General features: G+C 62.5%; 1 protein-coding gene across 3 annotated transcripts in view; it reads left to right on the plus strand.

Moving 5' to 3' along the window:
* The window catches only part of GLI4 (GLI family zinc finger 4), a 24,521-nt gene extending 7,469 nt beyond the window's left edge, over positions 1-17,052 (plus strand). The window contains exons 1-4 of one of the 3 annotated variants that reach the window (XM_003903237.5): positions 3,517-4,791; positions 6,656-6,816; positions 11,996-12,094; positions 13,174-16,894. In XM_003903237.5, the coding sequence (XP_003903286.1) occupies positions 6,693-6,816; positions 11,996-12,094; positions 13,174-14,081 (1,131 nt within the window). In that variant the 5' untranslated portion in view covers positions 3,517-4,791; positions 6,656-6,692 and the 3' untranslated portion in view covers positions 14,082-16,894. Of the gene's footprint in view, positions 1-3,516; positions 4,792-4,829; positions 5,417-6,655; positions 6,817-11,995; positions 12,095-13,173 lie in introns of those variants that run through there. The other 2 variants (XM_009213719.4, XM_017962408.3) reach the window with 2 other exon arrangements.
* The last annotated feature ends 72 nt before the right edge of the window (positions 17,053-17,124 follow it).

The raw sequence follows: 17,124 nt of genomic DNA on the forward strand, positions 1-17,124 counted from the left end.
CGGGAGTCCTGAACACCTTCTCCAGGCCCTCTGAGTTCCAAACAGCACCCGCTTTTGCCCGGTCCTCTGTTCGCTGGCTTGCACCTCCTTCGGTAGGGCAGTTGCTCTCAACCAGGGGCACTTTTGCCCCTGGGGACCACTCAGCAATGTCTGGGACGGTGTTGGCAGTCACAGCTGGGTGGGGGTACCACCGGAATCTAGTGTGCAGAGGCCGGGATGTGTGGGGGTCCTGCCCAGATGCTGCAGGTGAGAGATACAGATTTAGACCCCGTGACGACGAAGGAAAGGACGGGAAAGGTGGCTCTCAAGGCCCCAGGGAACAGCCCAGAGATGCGTGGGGTTCCAGAAGCTAGAAAGGCGTGGCGCGGTCCCTCCTGCAGGAACAAGTGTCTGTGGTGGCTGGAGATGTGGGAACTGGTCACGTCTTCACACACTTGACCAGAACCCTCCCAGCTGTCCCTCCCCCGCAAACAAGCCAGCAAGGCGACACGGTGGCTGCTGCTGGCGAGAGGCAAGTGTACTCGACTGCCTTTCTCCACTCTTGAGGACAGCACCCAGAGTGGCCCCGTCTCTGTCCCACCAGCCCAGGCCTAAAGCTTCCTCATCGTCCGCATCCCAGCCTGGGACTCAGGCAGCCTTCTGCCAGCTGTGCTGCGTGCAGGGACTGCAGCCACTGACCCCCTCTCCCTTCTGTGCTGCTCTGCTCTGCCCCACAGCCCCAGGGACACCTTCAGTGTGTGTCCTGCCTCCCTCCCTACAGACGCCTGTGCCCCCCAGTGCCCTGAGAATGACGTCCAAGCCCCCAGTGGAGATGTCAAGGCTGTTCGGTCTGTCCCTCCCCATCCTGTTCTGTCCTCCCCATGCTCACCACACTCCCCTGCCTGGTCTTCCAAACTTGAACCCCAGGCGACTCCTTCAAGCATCAGACCTCTGCCCCTGCACCCCTCCCACCTCTCTGTGATGGGCTGGCCCCTCCCTTCTGCTGCCTCCCCTCCCTCCTTCCTGCTCCCACCCCTATCTCTCCCTGATGCTGCCCCTTAGAGAAGCCTCTTGGACCTTTAGCCTGGTCACTCCTCTGAGCCCCTCGTCTCCAGGTGTGGTCTAAGAAGTGCTCTCAGCCCCTCTACTCCAGTGGCTCGGGGGCTCTGACCAGCCCTCCTGCCCAGGAAGCTTTGAACTTTCCCACAGGGACCCCTAGAGACAAGGGCACTGCCTGTCCAGATGGCAACCCCAGCCCCAGCAGCACTGGCTGGAGCAGGCCAGGCCCGTGTGGGTATCTGAACAGGCACTGAATTCCGTGATCTCAACAAAAGAAGCCCATGGAGGCCTTTTCTAATCCACAGCCCAAGACAACAGGCCTGGGGGGCTGTGGGCCGACTCCCACGCCTTAGGACCAGGGGCTCTGGGGCTGTTGGGGCTGGAACCCCGAACCCCGAACCCCGCCTCCCAGCATAATGAACACCAGCTCATTGTTCACAGTGAATACCCAGCAAAACCCTGCTCAGGTAAGGAGCCCCCCCGCCCCCACCTGCTGCTCCAACAGACCAGGCTGGCTGCTGGCTCCCAGCTCATTAAATCAGCAACCCTTGCACTCCCTCCAAAGCCCTGGTGGGGGAAGGGGATTCTTCCACTCTGATTACACCCGTTGCCTTCTCCCTTCACTCCTGTGAGCTGGCCAGGCTGAGGACCGGTCCAAAGGGCCTGGGAAGTAAGACACTCCACGGCTTCCCAAAGGTCAGCCGGCACGGACGGTAGCTTCGGTGACTCAGCTGCCCGTGATGCGTTGGATGCATGGGGAGCTGGTGACAACAGCCTGTGTGTGTGACAATGTCAAGAACTACATACAAAGACACAGCTGTCCCCCAAAATGAGTCTGCACAGCCCGGTGCAATGCGGCTGCAGCCTGTCATCGAGTCAATTGCATTGTCATCTGCCGCTCTCCTGATGTAGGTTCTGTGTTTGTCCATTTTGCACTGCTATGAAGGAATACCTGAGGCTGGGTAAGTTGGCAGGCGCCTGTAGTTGCAGCTACTTGGGAGGCTGAGGCAGGAGAATGGCATGAATCCGGGAGGTGGAGCTTGCAGTGAGCTGAGATCGCACCACTGCAATCCAGCCTGGGCAATAGAGTGAGACTCCATCTCAAAAAAAAAAAAAAAGAAAGAAAGAAAAGAGGTGCTGGGCGCAGTGACTCATGCCTGTAATCCCAACACTTTGGGAAGCTGAGGCGGGTGGATCACCTAAGGTCAGGAGTTCAAGACCAGCCTGGCCAACATGGCAAAACCCCATCTCTACTAAAAATACAAAATTAGCCGGGTGTGGGGTGCACGCCTGTGATCCCAGCTACTTGGGAGGCTGAGGCAGGAGAATCCCTTAAACCTGGGAGGCAGAGATTGCGATGAGCCGAGATTGCGCCAATTGCCCTCCAGCCTGGGCGACAAGAGCGGAAACTCCATCTCAAAAGTAAATAAGAAAGAAAAGAGGTTTGCTTGACTCACAGTTCAGATCAGGGTTCGGAGGGTGCTGCTGTCCCTGGTCATACTGTATAAGAAGAGGCTTCTGGGGAGAGCATAGGAAGCTTTTACTCATAGCAGAAGGCAAAGTGGGAGCCGGCGCATCTGTCACATGGTAAGAGCCAGAGCAAGAGAGGGGCGGAGGCGCCAGGCTCTTTTTAACAGCCAGCTCTCATGTGAACTAATGGACTGAGAACTGACTCATCACCTAGGGGAGGGCACCAAGCCACTCATGAGTAATCCCCCGCATGACCCAGACACCTCCCACCAGGTCCCACCGCCATCGTTGGGCCACATTTCCACGAGATGTGCAGGGGGCTCACCTCCAAATAGCATCAGATACAGTACTAGTTCTTTTTTTCTTTTCTTTTTTCTTTTTTCTTGAGACAGTCTTGCTCTGTCGCCCAGGCTGGAGTGCGGTCTCAGCTCACTGCAACCTCCACTTCCTGGGTTCAAGCAATTCTCCTGCCTCAGCCTGCCAAGTAGCTGGGATTACAGGTGCCTGCCACCGTGTCCGGGTAGTTTTTTGTATTTTTAGTAGAGATGCGGTTTTACCATGTTGATCAGGCTGGTTTTCAACTCCTGACCTCGAGTGATCCACCCACCTCAGCCTCCCAAAGTGCTGGGATTACAGGTGTGAGCCACCGCACCCAGCCAGATGTAGTACTAGTTCTATAGGATGGTCCAGGTTGGGGCACAGATTTTTGCATGAACATTAGTTTTCACCCAAGAGTGACACGCTCAGTCACATGGCAGATTTACTTATAACTTTTTTTTTTTTTCCGAGATAGAGTTTTTGCTCTTGTTGCCCAGGCTGGAGTGCAATGGCGTGATCTTGGTTCACTGCAACCTCCACCTCCCAGGTTCAAGCGATTCTCTTGCCTCAGTCTCCCGAGTAGCTGGGATTACAGGCGCCCGCCACCACACCTGGCTAATTTTGTATTAGCCAGAGATGGGGGAGAGACAGGGTTTCTCCCTGTTGGTCAGGCTGGTCCCGACCTCTGGTGATCCGCGCGCCTCAGTCTCCCAAAGTGCTGGCATTACAGGCATGAGCCACCGCGCCCAGCCCTACTTACAACTTTTTAAAAAACTGCCAAGCCAATTTCCAGAATGGCAGCGCCACTTTGCCTTACCACTGGCGATGTCCCAAGCTGCTCCGCGGCCTCAGTGATACTTGGCACTTGTTAGTAGTTTTTACCTGAGCCACCTGGCAAGTGTGCAGTGGCACCCACCGCGATGCTGGCCAGCCCTTCCTTGACAGCCATCCCTTTCCGAGCCTATTGCCATCCCTGTGCCCTCTTCGGTCAAATGTCTGTTGCGGCTCTTGCCAATTTTCTAACTGGAATGTTTGTTTTCTTACGGTGGAGTTTAGAGATTTTTGTATATCTCCACCCACACAACCCTGAACGTCCACTCTGGCACCAGGCAGCTGCTGCCCATCTGGCTCCCCGCCCTCTGTTCCGCGCGCCCCTCCAGCTCGGGGGTCCCCTCGCCTCGGCTCTCTGCACCCCTGCTCAAAAGGGTCAAAGAACCCTCCCCCGGCCGTTTGTTTATCCCGGAGAGTGACAGTTTTATCTTTTCGGGTCGTAAACACAGAACTGAGGGAGAAACTGGCTGAACAAGAGGAAAATGAGGAAGGAATCCATGAAGGGGCTTTTGGGAACCTGTATTATCCTCCTCGGGCTCCGGGGAGGCCCCTGGAAATCAGGCAGAACGAGAGCGCTGGGACCCCCCCGAGGGGAGCGGGAGGTCGCGCGTCTTGCAGCGGTTCCCGGCGGCCATCGCTGCGGACACGTCCCGAGGAGGGAACCCAAGAGGGCGGCGGGGTGGACTCGCAAGCTGAACGTGGAAGCGACTCCAGCCGAGAACCCCGGGGCCTGGAGTGCACGGAGGCGGGGGGGAGCGTGGGGACGGCGCCGTCAGCTCCCGAAGCCCGGCCGTGGGCGCGCGGGCGAAGGCCTGGCCCCCGTCGGGAAGGAGGCTCCGAGGCGCCGGCTTCTGCGCCCCACGCAGCGCCGCTCCCAGGGTCCGGGCGCTCTGCAGGCGCGGGCGGGACCCCGCCCAGCGAGAACGCGAAAGCCACGCGCGGGCGCAGCCCAGGAGGGGAGGAGCGGGGCGGGGAAAGGCCTGCTTTTGCATCCCGGCCCCGCCCCCGCTTGGCCACCGAGGTGTGCAGTCCTCCCGAGGCCCAGAGCGTCCCGGAAGTGCGCGCCGACTGGGCGGAGTGGGGCGGGGCTGGGCACTTCCGTCCGGCGCGCGGCGGCCTCCTCCCGCTCGGAAGGTGAGTGGGTGCGGGCGGCGGCGGTGGTGGCGGCGGCTCCTGGCGCCTGGGACCAGCCCAGTCCGACCTCGTGCGCCGTCCTCCGCGGTGCAGCCCTGCCCAGCCGGGCCGTGCGGCCCCTGCAGCCGCCGCTCGCCGTGACCTTGGCCTCGGGCCAGGCCCCGGGAGCAGGGTGGGCTCCTGGGAGTCGCGGGGCAGCAGCGGACCGCCCCGCCCAGTGGCCCTGGCGATCGCGGGTGTCCGTTCGCAGGGCGCCTTTCCCAAGCATCCGGTGACGGCCGCTGTCGTCATCCCCACTTTGCAGATGGGAAACTGAGGCCCGGAGGTCCCGCCGCTCGGGAGCGTGGAGCCGTCGGACCCCAGCGCCGCACCGCCGGGCAGATGCTCTCTGTGCCGAGCTCCCGGCGATCGGGTCCGCTCCCACGGGGCTGGTAACAGAGGGGCAGAGGATGCTTCCCCCGAGCCACTGGCAGGAGTGCCCCTCCCCCTTCAGCCTGGCGCTCAAGAGTTTGTGCGTCCCTGAGGGTGAAGGGGCGTCCCACCCTGTGACGGCCGCCTCCGCTCAATCCTGGGGGCTACGCCAGGGTCGGGGTGAACGAGTAGGCCCTTTTACCAGATGTCCCCAGTAAGTTGACTAAGTAACTTGAGATGTGACTTTAAGGTGGAGGACCTGCACCCAGTGGCCACCTACCTGGCGACCCGACCCTTCCCATCATTAGTGGATGGAGGCTGGCCCAGAAGGCCGGGCACTGGGGTGGCGGCCGTGTGGGAGCTGCCTCTCCTACTTCCTCGAAGTAGGCACTGCTGTCCTTATATCTGAGTCTCCGTTAACTTTTGTCTATTTTTCCCGTTCCTTTTTTCACTCCCTGCCCCAGATTAGGAGTTCCTACTCTATCACAGTATGAAAGAAAAGTCACTTCTCACATTGGACTCATACCATTTTTGCAAAGCAAACTAAGAAGTATCTTGGAGCCCTGAGTGAGTCTCCCAGCGCTGCGGCAGGGCTGGACTAGGAGATTCCAGCCTGCAGCCTCTGACAGCTCTGTAGGGTCTGAGGAAGAGGGTTCCCCTCTCTGGAATGCTTCTCTTTTGCTGTTCAGGAAAAGCCTTGTTAAGATTTCCTCCAAAACACTCGTGCACCAGCAAGCATGGTTCGGTTTTCAGCCTTCCCACAGGGCCAGCAGCTGAGGTTTTTCTGGAAGACTCTCTATGCCTTTCTCTGGGGGAGGGATGATGCCACGGGTTGGAAGGAAATGCCAGAGCCTCCGCTGGGACAGGAGCTTTGCTTCAGCCCCCACAGGTGTCTGCTGTGCTGCCCAGGTGGTGGCTACTTCCTAAGCGCTCCTTCCAAAGCATTACTCCTTTTGTTGTTGTTTGAGACAGTCTTGCTCTCTTGCCCAGGCTGGAGTACAGTGGCTGACCTCAGCTCACTCCGCCTCCCGGGTTCAAGTGATTCTCCTGCCTCAGCCTCCCAAGTAGCTGGGATTACAGGTGCCCACCACTGCACCCAGCTAATTTTTGTATTTTTAGTAGAGACGGGGTTTTGCCATATTGGCCAGGCTGGTCTCAAACTCCTGACCTGGTGATCTACCCGCCTCGGCCTCCCAAAGTGCTGGGATGACAGGCGTGAGCTACCACGCCCAGCCACTCAAAGCGTTAATCCTTACTGAATAAACGTGCTAGGTCCCCTGACCACTTCACCTCAGGCGTTATGTGTCCCTGTGGGTTCGCCCACCATCCTTGCTCCTCCTGGAGTGGATAAATCTCCATCTCCCCTTGGGGAGCTGGCATGTTGCCTCCTCCTGCACCATCCCCCCACATTCCTCTCAATCCCCTCATCTGCCATGGTTTTCATTTTCCCCAGGTCCCAGGTGTGACACCTTCAGCAGGTCTCAGGGAAGATGGCAGCCCTAGGGGACGTTCAGAAGTCCCCTTCTGTCCCGTCCCCTGTCAGTCTCTCATCACCGGGGACACCTGGAGCCCAGCACCACGAGCCTCAGCTTCACCTCCATGGGCATCAACATGGTACTCACCCAGCCCGCTGTGTACCCTCCACCCAGCATCCCCTGCCCTCATGTCCCCTGCCCCGTCTCCTCCTGACCTGCCACCCTGGGTGACTGAGGCACCTCCAGACACCTATATGCAGCGCCTTCAGCAGCTGGGGTTCCCGCACCCTCAGGCCAGGGGCTGGGCGTGGGTTGGGTTGGGAGAGCAGTGGCTGAGGCTGGGGCCAGCCTGAGCTCTGGCTCCCTAGGGATGGTTCCCCGCATTCTTTCTTTCCTGAGTTGCGGTATAGGAGGGAAAGTGGCCTCAAAATCTGCGTCCAGCGTGACCAGGAGCAAGGCGTGGCCCCTCTGTTTGTTGTCATTCAGGAAGACCAGGAGCAAGGCATCGCCCCTCTGAGTGTTGTCATTCAGGAAGTGCAGCAGCCAGAGTCCTTGCCAAGCTGGTTTGGGTGTGGTTCCCCGGACCCGCAGGGACAGAGGGCCGGCCTTGCTCCACCTCTGATGGTATGGCCTCGTGGTCACATGGCAGGCCCTGGGAGTTGAGGTGTGGGGGAGTCCCAGCCCCATGGTGCCCCAGGCTCTGCTCCCTCTCAGAGGTCAGGGATCCTGAGGCTCCATCTCTGCTGGATGTTCCACAGGAGGCCTGGCCTCACGGCCCTCGTGGCCCAACCCAGCACATGAGCTGCTGACAGCAGGGGCAAGGCCCCACATAGATCAAGCCTGGAGAGCCTGTGTCTGGCCCAGGAATGGGGCGACCTGGCACAGGGTTCTCCCTCTTGGGGAGTCAGCATCCTGGTGGCTGAAGGGACCACTGAGGCTTGTGGAGAGCAGCTGCACTGCATGGGGCCCTCAGGTGGGCACTCAGATGGGGACAGAGAGGTCAGGGGCTTCCCCAACGAGCCAGGACCAGGGTGGGTTAGAGGAGCAGGGAGCCAGGTGGCTTGGCATCCACTCCTCCGAGGAGCAGGAGCCTGCAGCCCTGCCATCTCCACTGCTGTGTCCCAAGCAACTCCCCAGGGACTGTGAGGAGGCTGGGAAGGGGCGCCCGTGGGCTGCCTGGGCTGCCTGTCCTGGTGGGCCTGGCCAGGGGCTACCTGGAAGGATCCCAACCCGCAGCACACACTGTGGCTGGGCCTGCAGCCAATGCCCCTGAGGGCGGTGCTCCTCACCCCTTATTCAGTCAAAATCTCAGGGCCCGCCCTTGCCCTCTCATGTCACCTGTACAACGACTGAGGGACGTCCTCCTGTCCTGTTACCAGTGGGGACACGGAAGCCCAGAGACAAGGCCAGGAGGCCAGCAGCCTCAGGGCATGCCCCGGCACTCCCGCCCCCCGCCCCAGGCCTGGTGAGGTGTGACTTCTCCAGGGGGATAGTCTTCTTGGGGAGGGCACAGCCCAGCAGATCATCTTAGCACAGGACACAGGCTGAGGGGGCTGCAGGCCAGGTTCTGCAGGATACGAAGCTGATGTCCAGGCAGAGGGTGGGCCTGGGGAGCATGGAGGGGCCTCAGGCTGGGCCCTCTGAGCCTGCAGAGTTGCACTACCCCCGGCCCTGTCTCCACCAGCCGTGGGCAGTCAGGCCCAGAAAACCAGGCATGAGTCCCCAGCCCCACAGGCCTGGAAGCCTCCTGGGCACTGAAGCCATGTCCAAGTGCCCTGAAATCCCCAGAGGTTTTGCCCCATGGGAGGGAGTGGGGGCTGCACCAGCAGCTTCTGCGCTCTCCCTGCTGTACCAGAAACGGCATCCAGGGAGGACAGACCAGCTCGGCCCTGAGAACGGCAGGTGTGGCTGCTTCCCCCCAGCAAGAGATTGTGGCAGGAGGAGATTGTGGCTGAGGCACAGTGGGGCCTGGGGGCAGGTAGCCAGAGCCAGATAAGGGGGTGGCCTTCATCCCCTCTTCATGCTGATAGGCCCAGTGTAGAGCGAGCGGGGCCAGGCTGCAGCAACGGGCGGCCTCTGTCACAACTTCCAAGCGCTGGGTGAAGGCAGGGGCTGCTTCCGGGCGTTTCCAGCGTCCTCTCTCCTTGGGAACGCCCTGGGGCCACAGATCCCTGGGCAGAGGAGGCCTCGGGGTTTCCGGAAATTGTCCAGGGCTGTCCTGCCAGTTAGGGGCCAAGCCAGGACTTGGAGCCGCAGCCTCCCAACTCCCAGACTGCACTGGGCCAGACCAAGGTTCCCGGGGCCCACCCCAGGCACACGTGGTCACCTCAGGAACCTCTGGTGGGTGCCTGGCTGGGCATGCTGAGCCCTGGGCTGTGAGGTGTTGGGGAGCAGAGGAGATCCCGAGGAGGAGCTGTTTATCAGTGGGGAGGGTAGTGAGGGGCATGGGGAGCGGCCGGGGAAGGTTCTCTGCAGTGGTTCCTGCAGACATGAAGCTGGGGTCCCACAGCAAACGGCTTGGGGCCATGGCCTAGCCCAGGCCTTGCAGAGCAGGGAGACCAGGCAGGTGGGAACAGGACACAGTTCCTCATTTCCGAGGACCTCCGTGGTCCCCACGGACACGCAGATCAGGAGCTGGGCTGGGCTTGGGGGACTGAGAGTCCTCACACAGCTCCTGAGGGATTGTGTTGTGCCCCAAGGGCACGCCCACCAGAGCCAGCACTGCCTGCACCGGTTCTGGAAGGTTTGCCCAGGGGTCCTGCAGGTGGAGGGGAAGTCTGTGGGCAGGAGGAAGTGAGGGAGGGGAGGCCCGGGACCCTCGGGGGCTTGCAGTCCTGTGGGGGTTACTGAGTGCCCAGGCTGGTGGGGAGGACCCCATGGGCAGGGCAGCGGCACCCGGCGACAGGCACAGCGTCTTTCCACATGGAGTGCCTGGCCCTGGCACCTGAGATCTGGACTCTAGGTGTCCACCGACCAACCCCCAGCGCCTAACTCACCTGGTCCGGGCCCAGGCACACAGCACTTGCTGTGCCATTTTATACACAAAGAAAGGCCCCTCCGGCCAGGAAAGCACCCACCTCCGCCTGTCCCCAGCCGCGCACGGCCACCTCGCCTCCACCTGGAAGACCAGCCCCAGCAGGTGGCAGCCCTGGTGTTTCTGCACTTCGGGCCACCCTGTCCCTGTCCCGGCATAGCAGTGGGGGGGCACTGGCTGGGGGAGGGGTCAGGGAAACTGAGGCGGGGGTACTTCTGCACAGAACCAGTGGGGTCGGGAGCAGGGTCTGGGTGTCCACCCTGCAGAGACCTGGCACGGCCCGGGCACAGCCAGCAGGTGGCAGGTGACTGAGCTTTGCAGAAATGGCCCGAATGTGGGCAAGTGTCAGGAGCCAGGGTTAGGCAGTGGAGTGACAGTGACCCATACTGTATGCGGCCCGCCCCTGACCCTAGGCCACCCCCATCCTCCTCTAGAGAAGGTCCTAGGAAGTGCTTTGCTACATGAATGGGGCGGGTTCCCAGGGCGCTGGGGCCCATCCTGAGCCCGCTTGTTCCGCAGCAGGGTGGAGACAGTGCACACCACCTGGCATCGTTTGACACTGAGGGTGTCGCTGGGCACCCGTACAGCTGGCGGCAGCTTTGGCGTGCCTCCTATCTTGGTAATGTCACTGGTCCTCTTAAAGTGACAGCCCGGGGAACATCCCGCCTGTCAGTGCCGGGGCGTGGCCCCAGGAACAAAGCTGGAATCGGGGTCACTTTCTTTCTCAAAGTGCTGCCAGGTCCCCTCCAGTGGCATCCCAGTGCAGGGCAAAGGTGGCAAGGCTGTCTCAAGAGAGGTGATGCCCTCACCGCCCCCTCCGCGGGAGCACGGCGCTGGAGCCTGCCCTGCATTTTAGGGCAAGCCAGCTCCCCTGGCTGCCAGGGGAGGGTGACATGGTGGCCACGAGCTGGGGGTGAGGGTCACAGCCCAGAGAGGCCAGTGCCCCCAGGCCTGTCCCCACGTTGGGGAGCGTATCTGAAAGGCCTAGAGGTGGTTTGGGACCCCCCCCCCATCCTGCTTCGGGGCAGCCAAGCAGTTGGACCCTCAGCTCCCGAGGAAGGGACGTCGCACAGCCGCCCCCACCTGCTGAACTTCCCAGCCCTTCATGTCAGGTCTGCCCTCACTCCTCAGCCTGGGCTCGGAAGGTCTCCCAGGGGCTGACCTGAGGGTGGGTGGGGGTGTCGGGTGATTGAGTGGCTGGCCAGGCTGGGAGGGTCCGCCCTCCGTGGTGGGCCAAGCTGGTCACCCCACTGCAGCCGGGGCAAGCCTGCCTGAGGCTGGAAAGTCCCATGAAAGGCTCACAGCCAGGCACTGTGTTATTAACATGGTGTGGACAGGAGCCTCTGCCCACCCCAGCCCTGCGTCTTTCTGTGCCCATCGCTGCATTGTCATCGCTGGGGGCACCCAGACTCGGCCTCGTGGGGCAAAGAGACACCCCTGTCCTTGAGTACAGCCCCCAGCCACCCTACCTGCCATGGGCAGAGGGTAGGTGAGACCCCCAAAGGGGCCTGGTGCCCCTGCCAGTGTGAGGAGAGCTGACTACTGGCCTTGGGCAGCAGAGCCCGCGCCCCTCCCTCTTGCATCTGCTCCTTGAGTGTTAAGGCCATCCCCCCACCCTGCCCCCACCAAGTCTTGGGTAGAAGGAGGGGGTCTTGGTCCTGGGTGCCCAAGCCTGGTGTGCCCAGGGGCGAGGGGCTCATGAGGAAGGTGCTCCAGCCCATTCCTCAGTCTCTGCCTGAGGAAGCAGGGGGCCAGTACACTGGGCCTGCTGGGAACAGCTACCTCTGCTGTTTCTGAGTGCTCATCAGGTACATCGGAGAGCCCTGGAGGGACAGAAAGGCCTGGGGCCGAGGGAGGGAGGCTTTGTTAGGTACCTGTGTGGGAGCCTGCAGGGCCAGCACTTTGAGAGGCCACTCCAGAGCAGCACTGCAGGACAGCGGGGCAGGGAGGAGGGCTGGCCACAGCCAGCCAAGGTGACAAAGCCGCCTTCAGCAGCAGGAGGACCACTTCGAAGCTACCCCAGGTTTTGGCTCTGCTTACTGGGCTGAAGGGGATGAGCTCCCAATGCTGGTCCCTGGAGGAGGAGGCTCTTGAACCCAGCTGGGAAGGAAGGTAAAGGGCGTTCGTGGCTAGAGAAGCCCGAGCAGCAGGCCTGCTACTGGGATTGGGAGGGCCAGGAGGTATCCTGTGTCAGGGCCACAGCCCAGGAGCGCGTGGCAGTCAGAGAGGAGCAGGGGCAGCGGTCCGGAGGGTGGAGGTGAGCCCCAGCCTCCCTGCCCCCCAGGCTCCCCGAGCTCCAGCCCTGAGGTGTTGTCCCAGCCGTCTGACCTGGATCTCCAGGACATAGAGGAGGTGGAGATTGGCAGAGACACCTTCTGGCCCGGTGAGTGAGCAGAACTGGGTTACTAGGTGACCAGAGCTCTGTGTGTGCCAGGCTCCTCACAATGCCCACTGCTGTGGCTCCCCCAATGCTGGCACCACCCCCTTCTTGGGGCCCCTTCTCTTCCTTGGCACCAGCTCAGCTCTGCCCTGTGGCCCCTCCCCCATTCTAATGCCAGTCCAGTCACTGATGCTTCCCGAGGCGGTGACTGCAGCCCATTGCCACCTGCCCCAGTGGCACCACGTGGACTCCTGCCAGCCCCAGCCGGACGTAGTGAAGCAGGAACTCCTCCCTCCCCTCCACCTGCCTCAGGCTGGGGCCTCTGGCTCAGAGCACCACTGTCCCCCCAGATCCACCAGTTATCCTGGGTCCCCTCCTACTGCATCCCCTAGATGGCCTCCCCTCAGCCTGACTGGAGCTGTGTCAATCCAGGTCCCCTGCACCTCCCCCTTGAGAAGCCGCCTGGGTTCCTTCCAGGCGACGTTAGTGATAGGCTGGATTTAACAGTGCTGAGCCCTCGCCCACACCTGGGTGGCCCTGGGGTGGGGAGCAGGTGTCTGAGGTCAGGTCCCTGGGAGGAGACCCTGGGCCAGAGATTTGCGTGGGAAGCTCCTGGGGTGGGCATGGGAGCTGGGCGGCAGGGCACTTGCCACCGAGGCCTGATGCAGCCCCATGAGGAGCTGTGCCCATACAGACCTCGTCCTCGGCCGGGGCTGGAGAGCGCTGTCTGGAGCTTTGGAGTCCCCCAGGTTCTGGGTCCTCACCAGCACTGAGTGCTTTCTCCTGGCTACGGTCTGTCTTGCCACCGTGGCTCCGTGCCCTGGCACAGCTGCTGTGGTGACTGTAATGGTCCCAGCAGCTCTGGGTCACCCTGCAACGCCCCCCACCCCTGTGTCTATGACAGCCCTTCCGGGCACGGCACCTGGAGCCCCTGTCCGCTTGTCTCCCATCCACTGGGTGCCTGGCCCCTCCTCGTCCCCTCTGAGCACCCCTGTCCAGCTGTGCTCTTATCCCCTCCCCGTCCCTCCGTGTCACGGTGGGGGCACGCGGGTACTATCCGCCTCTGCCGTTTCTCATTTCAGACTCCGAGCCCGAGCCGGAGCAGGCTCCACGCTCTCCCGGCTCTCAGACCCCTGACGAGGGGGCGGGCGGGGCGCTGCGCAGCCTCCTGAGGAGCCTTCCCCGCAGGGCCCGGTGCGGCGCTGGCTTCGGGCCCGAGTCCAGCGCGGAGCGGCCGGCGGGCCAGCCGCCTGGGGCCGTCCCCTGCGCTCAGCCGCGGGGCGCCTGGCGCGTGACGCTCGTGCCGCAAGCAGCGGCCGGGCCCGAGGGCGCGCCCGAGCGAGCCGCCGAGCTGGGAGTCAACTTCGGTCGGAGCCGGCAGGGCAGCGCGCGGGGGGCCAAGCCGCACAGGTGCGAGTCCTGCGGCAAGAGCTTCAAGTACAACTCGCTGCTGCTGAAGCACCAGCGCATCCACACGGGCGAGAAGCCCTACGCCTGCCACGAGTGCGGCAAGCGCTTCCGCGGCTGGTCGGGCTTCATCCAGCACCACCGCATCCACACGGGCGAGAAGCCCTACGAGTGCGGCCAGTGCGGCCGCGCCTTCAGCCACAGCTCGCACTTCACGCAGCACCTGCGCATCCACAACGGCGAGAAGCCCTACAAGTGCGGCGAGTGCGGCCAGGCCTTCAGCCAGAGCTCCAACCTGGTGCGCCACCAGCGGCTGCACACGGGCGAGAAGCCCTACGCCTGCAGCCAGTGCGGCAAGGCCTTTATCTGGAGCTCCGTGCTCATCGAGCACCAGCGCATCCACACTGGCGAGAAGCCCTACGAGTGCGCCGACTGCGGCAAGGCCTTCCGCGGCCGCTCGCACTTCTTTCGGCACCTGCGGACCCACACGGGCGAGAAGCCCTTCGCGTGCGGCGCCTGCGGCAAGGCCTTCGGCCAGAGCTCCCAGCTCATCCAGCACCAGCGGGTGCACTACCGCGAGTAGCCCGGCGGGGGCTCGGGGCGAAGCCTCCTGCCTGCCCCCACGGTGGGCATTGCCCAGCACCGCATGCCATGTGTCCGGAATAAATTCTTTTTGATTGTTGGAAGTGGGAGCCGGCACCTGCCTGGGTGAGGCCTTGGGGCAGCTTCCCATCCCCGAGGACCCGCTGCAGGATGGGGTTGACGGGGCTGCTTCACCAAGACCTGCCACGCAGGGCCACGGGGTCCCTGGAGCCTGGCGGGCGGCCCGAGTGTCCTAGGGGAGGATCTGAGGCCTGGAGTTGTCCTGACTTGCCCAGAGCCTGGAAGTAGTCAGGCCTTTCTGACGCTGATACCCCACCATCAACGCGGGGGGCGCGCCCAGAGCAGGAGGTGAGGACAGGGCCGCTCTAGAAGTGCCCACAGGCCTGGCCAGGCTGCCTGCCACCTGGGCGAGGGGTGTCCAGGAATTCGGTTCCCTTATGTATTTGGGAAGCCTCTGCTTCTGTCCAATGCAGCAGACTCTTCCCCACGTGCCCTCTCAGCTCTGCTGCCTCCTCCCCCTGCCTCCATTCAGCGGGGAGCCTGCTGGGCAGCAGTGGCCCGGGCCTCCTCTGCATCAGCCCCTTGCCCTGGGATGTGGGGGCCCAGGGTGTTCAGGTCTTGACAGGTGTGGGCTGGTACAGCTGGGCCTGCCAGGCCCTTTTCAGAGCTGCCGGGACACTGCTTCTGGGCAGGGGAGTCTGGGCCACGAAGTTCTGAGAGAGCTCAGGTGGGGGTGGCCTCAAGTGCTGAGTGCCAGTGATTCTGCCAGCGCCTTCTCCCTGCCCTGTCTGTGCCCTCCGGTACAGCTGGCAGACCCCGGAGTCCAGCCTGGCTCCTACGAGGCTGCCCCTCTCCAGGTCTCACCTCCCCTCCTGCTGTGACTCGTCCAGAACCCTGGGGCTCGTCCCCACATGTGTCTGTGGCGGGCCTGTGAGGTCACTGTCCTGTCGAAGACGAAGGCTACCGTCCCCGCTTTTTGGCGGTGCCTGCGGAGGCCTGCGCTGTGCGCATCTGATGTCAGCCCCAGCAAGCCATTTTTCCGGAGAAGAACCCGGAGGCTCCGAGGTGACCCGTGGCTTGCTCGAGGTCACACGATCAGTGACGGCACCAGATGAATCCGAGCTCCCTGACCAGCCATCCACCCAGACCCCTGCTGAGACAGCGGGACCTCGTTTCCAACTCGGAAGCCCGGGGAACGCGGCTGCCCGGACTGGGAGCCCGCAGCACAGGGCCCTGTGCCACCCCTTGGGGAAGGCGGCCCCAGGCTCCGCCAGCCCCCGCCTCCCTCTCCAGGCCATGCCCTGGGGGCCCTGTGGACGCCCCACTCCGCCGGGTGAGAACGAGTTTAGGGGTGCGGGCTGGAGGTCAGTGTGTCTGTCCGAAGTCAGCTGGGAGGCAGGCGCCTACTTGAGGCGTCCGTGCTGGTGTGCGGTGGCCCTTGGGTTCAGACTGTCGGCCTGAAAGGTAAGGGTGAGAACGCCTGCATTCTGCTTGTTCAGTAACACGCGTGGGCAGCCAGGCCGAGGGGCTGGCTCTGCAGGGACCGCCCCGCGCGCCCCCGACTCCCCCGCTGGACTCCCGCTCGCTGCGACCGGAGAGAGCCCGGCGGTCCTCCACGCCGTCCTAGACAGTCCCGGAAGTGGCCGCGGCGCCGGGAGGGGCGGGGAGGGGGCGGGGCCGGGCGCACTCTCCGCAGCCCGCACGAGACTCGAGCAGCGCCAGCTCACGGGAGGCCTCCCGGGGGAAGGGAGTGCGGCGCGGCGAGTCCGGCAGGGCTGCTCCTCCGCGCCGGGTCGTAAACCCTCTGCAAGGTCTCTGTGTACCCCCTCGTTGGGCAGGGCCCGCGAGATGGGCTGAAATGGCATTTGCGTCTTTCCCAGTGTCCTCAGCTCCTTCTCCAAGCCCGCGGGCACGGGGCTGATTCTCGAACGTGCCATCTGATCCACTCGACATTTCCCGGGAACCCCAGAGCGGCCCGGCAGGACTTTTAAGGGCATTTTTCTACCTTGTGGTGGCTGCCGGGTGTATCAGCGTGTAGTTGAACAGGACATAATATTCCTGAGCCCTCCTGGGACGCCTGCGACCCTGAGCTGTGCTCGGCCTCTTGGTCACGGCCCTCCCCATCCTCCTTCGATTTGCATCACTCGAGCCGCTTGTCCGGGCGGCCGCCCCCGGGGCTGGTTCGGAGCCCTGTCCCACCCCTACCAGCTCTGCCCCTGAGAGGAACCTGGACGCAGACCACCGGGAGCATCTCCAGCTCAACGGCCAATCTCCAACCCACACCACCTCCAAACCCACACCACCACTCCTCTCCCTCCTGCGACCCAGGACCTCGATTCTCAGCCTTCGCCCTCTCCCTCCTCCCCGAAGTGACCGGGGATCTTCCTAAAGACCCGATGGTATCTGGGAGCCCAGGTTTGGGATCCGCCAGCCCTGATTCCATACCCCACACTTACCCTTCCTCACGGAGCTCGTTTCTGCCTCTGACAATGGAGGAAGCGCAGCCGGGTCGGCACCGCACATGGTGGTTGGAAGGACGGCATGGGTGGGGTTCTCTGCACAGTGCCAGGCACGCAGCAGATCCCCATAAAAAGAGCTCCTGGAAGGGCTCTGTCGACAGTGTGAGTGGATAGTCTTAGCAGAGGACCACCTGAGGCCTGGGTTGGTCACAGCAAATGTGAGGGACCAGGAAAAGGGGTGCATGTGAGTTTTGGAACCCAGGAAATGATCATCTGTATCTGGCACAGTATCTGTTTTTGAGCCCAGAAGGAACTAAAGGTCCTGGAGAGGCTCTGAACCCTAAAGCACTGGACCCTAAAGCAGGGACAGGTCTTCTGAGGCAGCTCCTGCGGCCCCAGACAAGCGGAGAGCCAAGTGCTGACCTAATCGTGGCCTTGGGGGCAGGTGTGCATGCCCATGGATTAGCAAATAAAGGACCAAAATGAGCTTAAGTTTGGACCCTTTTCAGTTCACAAGGCTTTTTATTTTTACATACATATATGTAGCATGGTGTATTGTAAGGA

The sequence above is a fragment of the Papio anubis genome, chromosome 8, assembly GCF_008728515.1.
Source record: "Papio anubis isolate 15944 chromosome 8, Panubis1.0, whole genome shotgun sequence".
Lineage (NCBI taxonomy): Eukaryota > Metazoa > Chordata > Mammalia > Primates > Cercopithecidae > Papio > Papio anubis.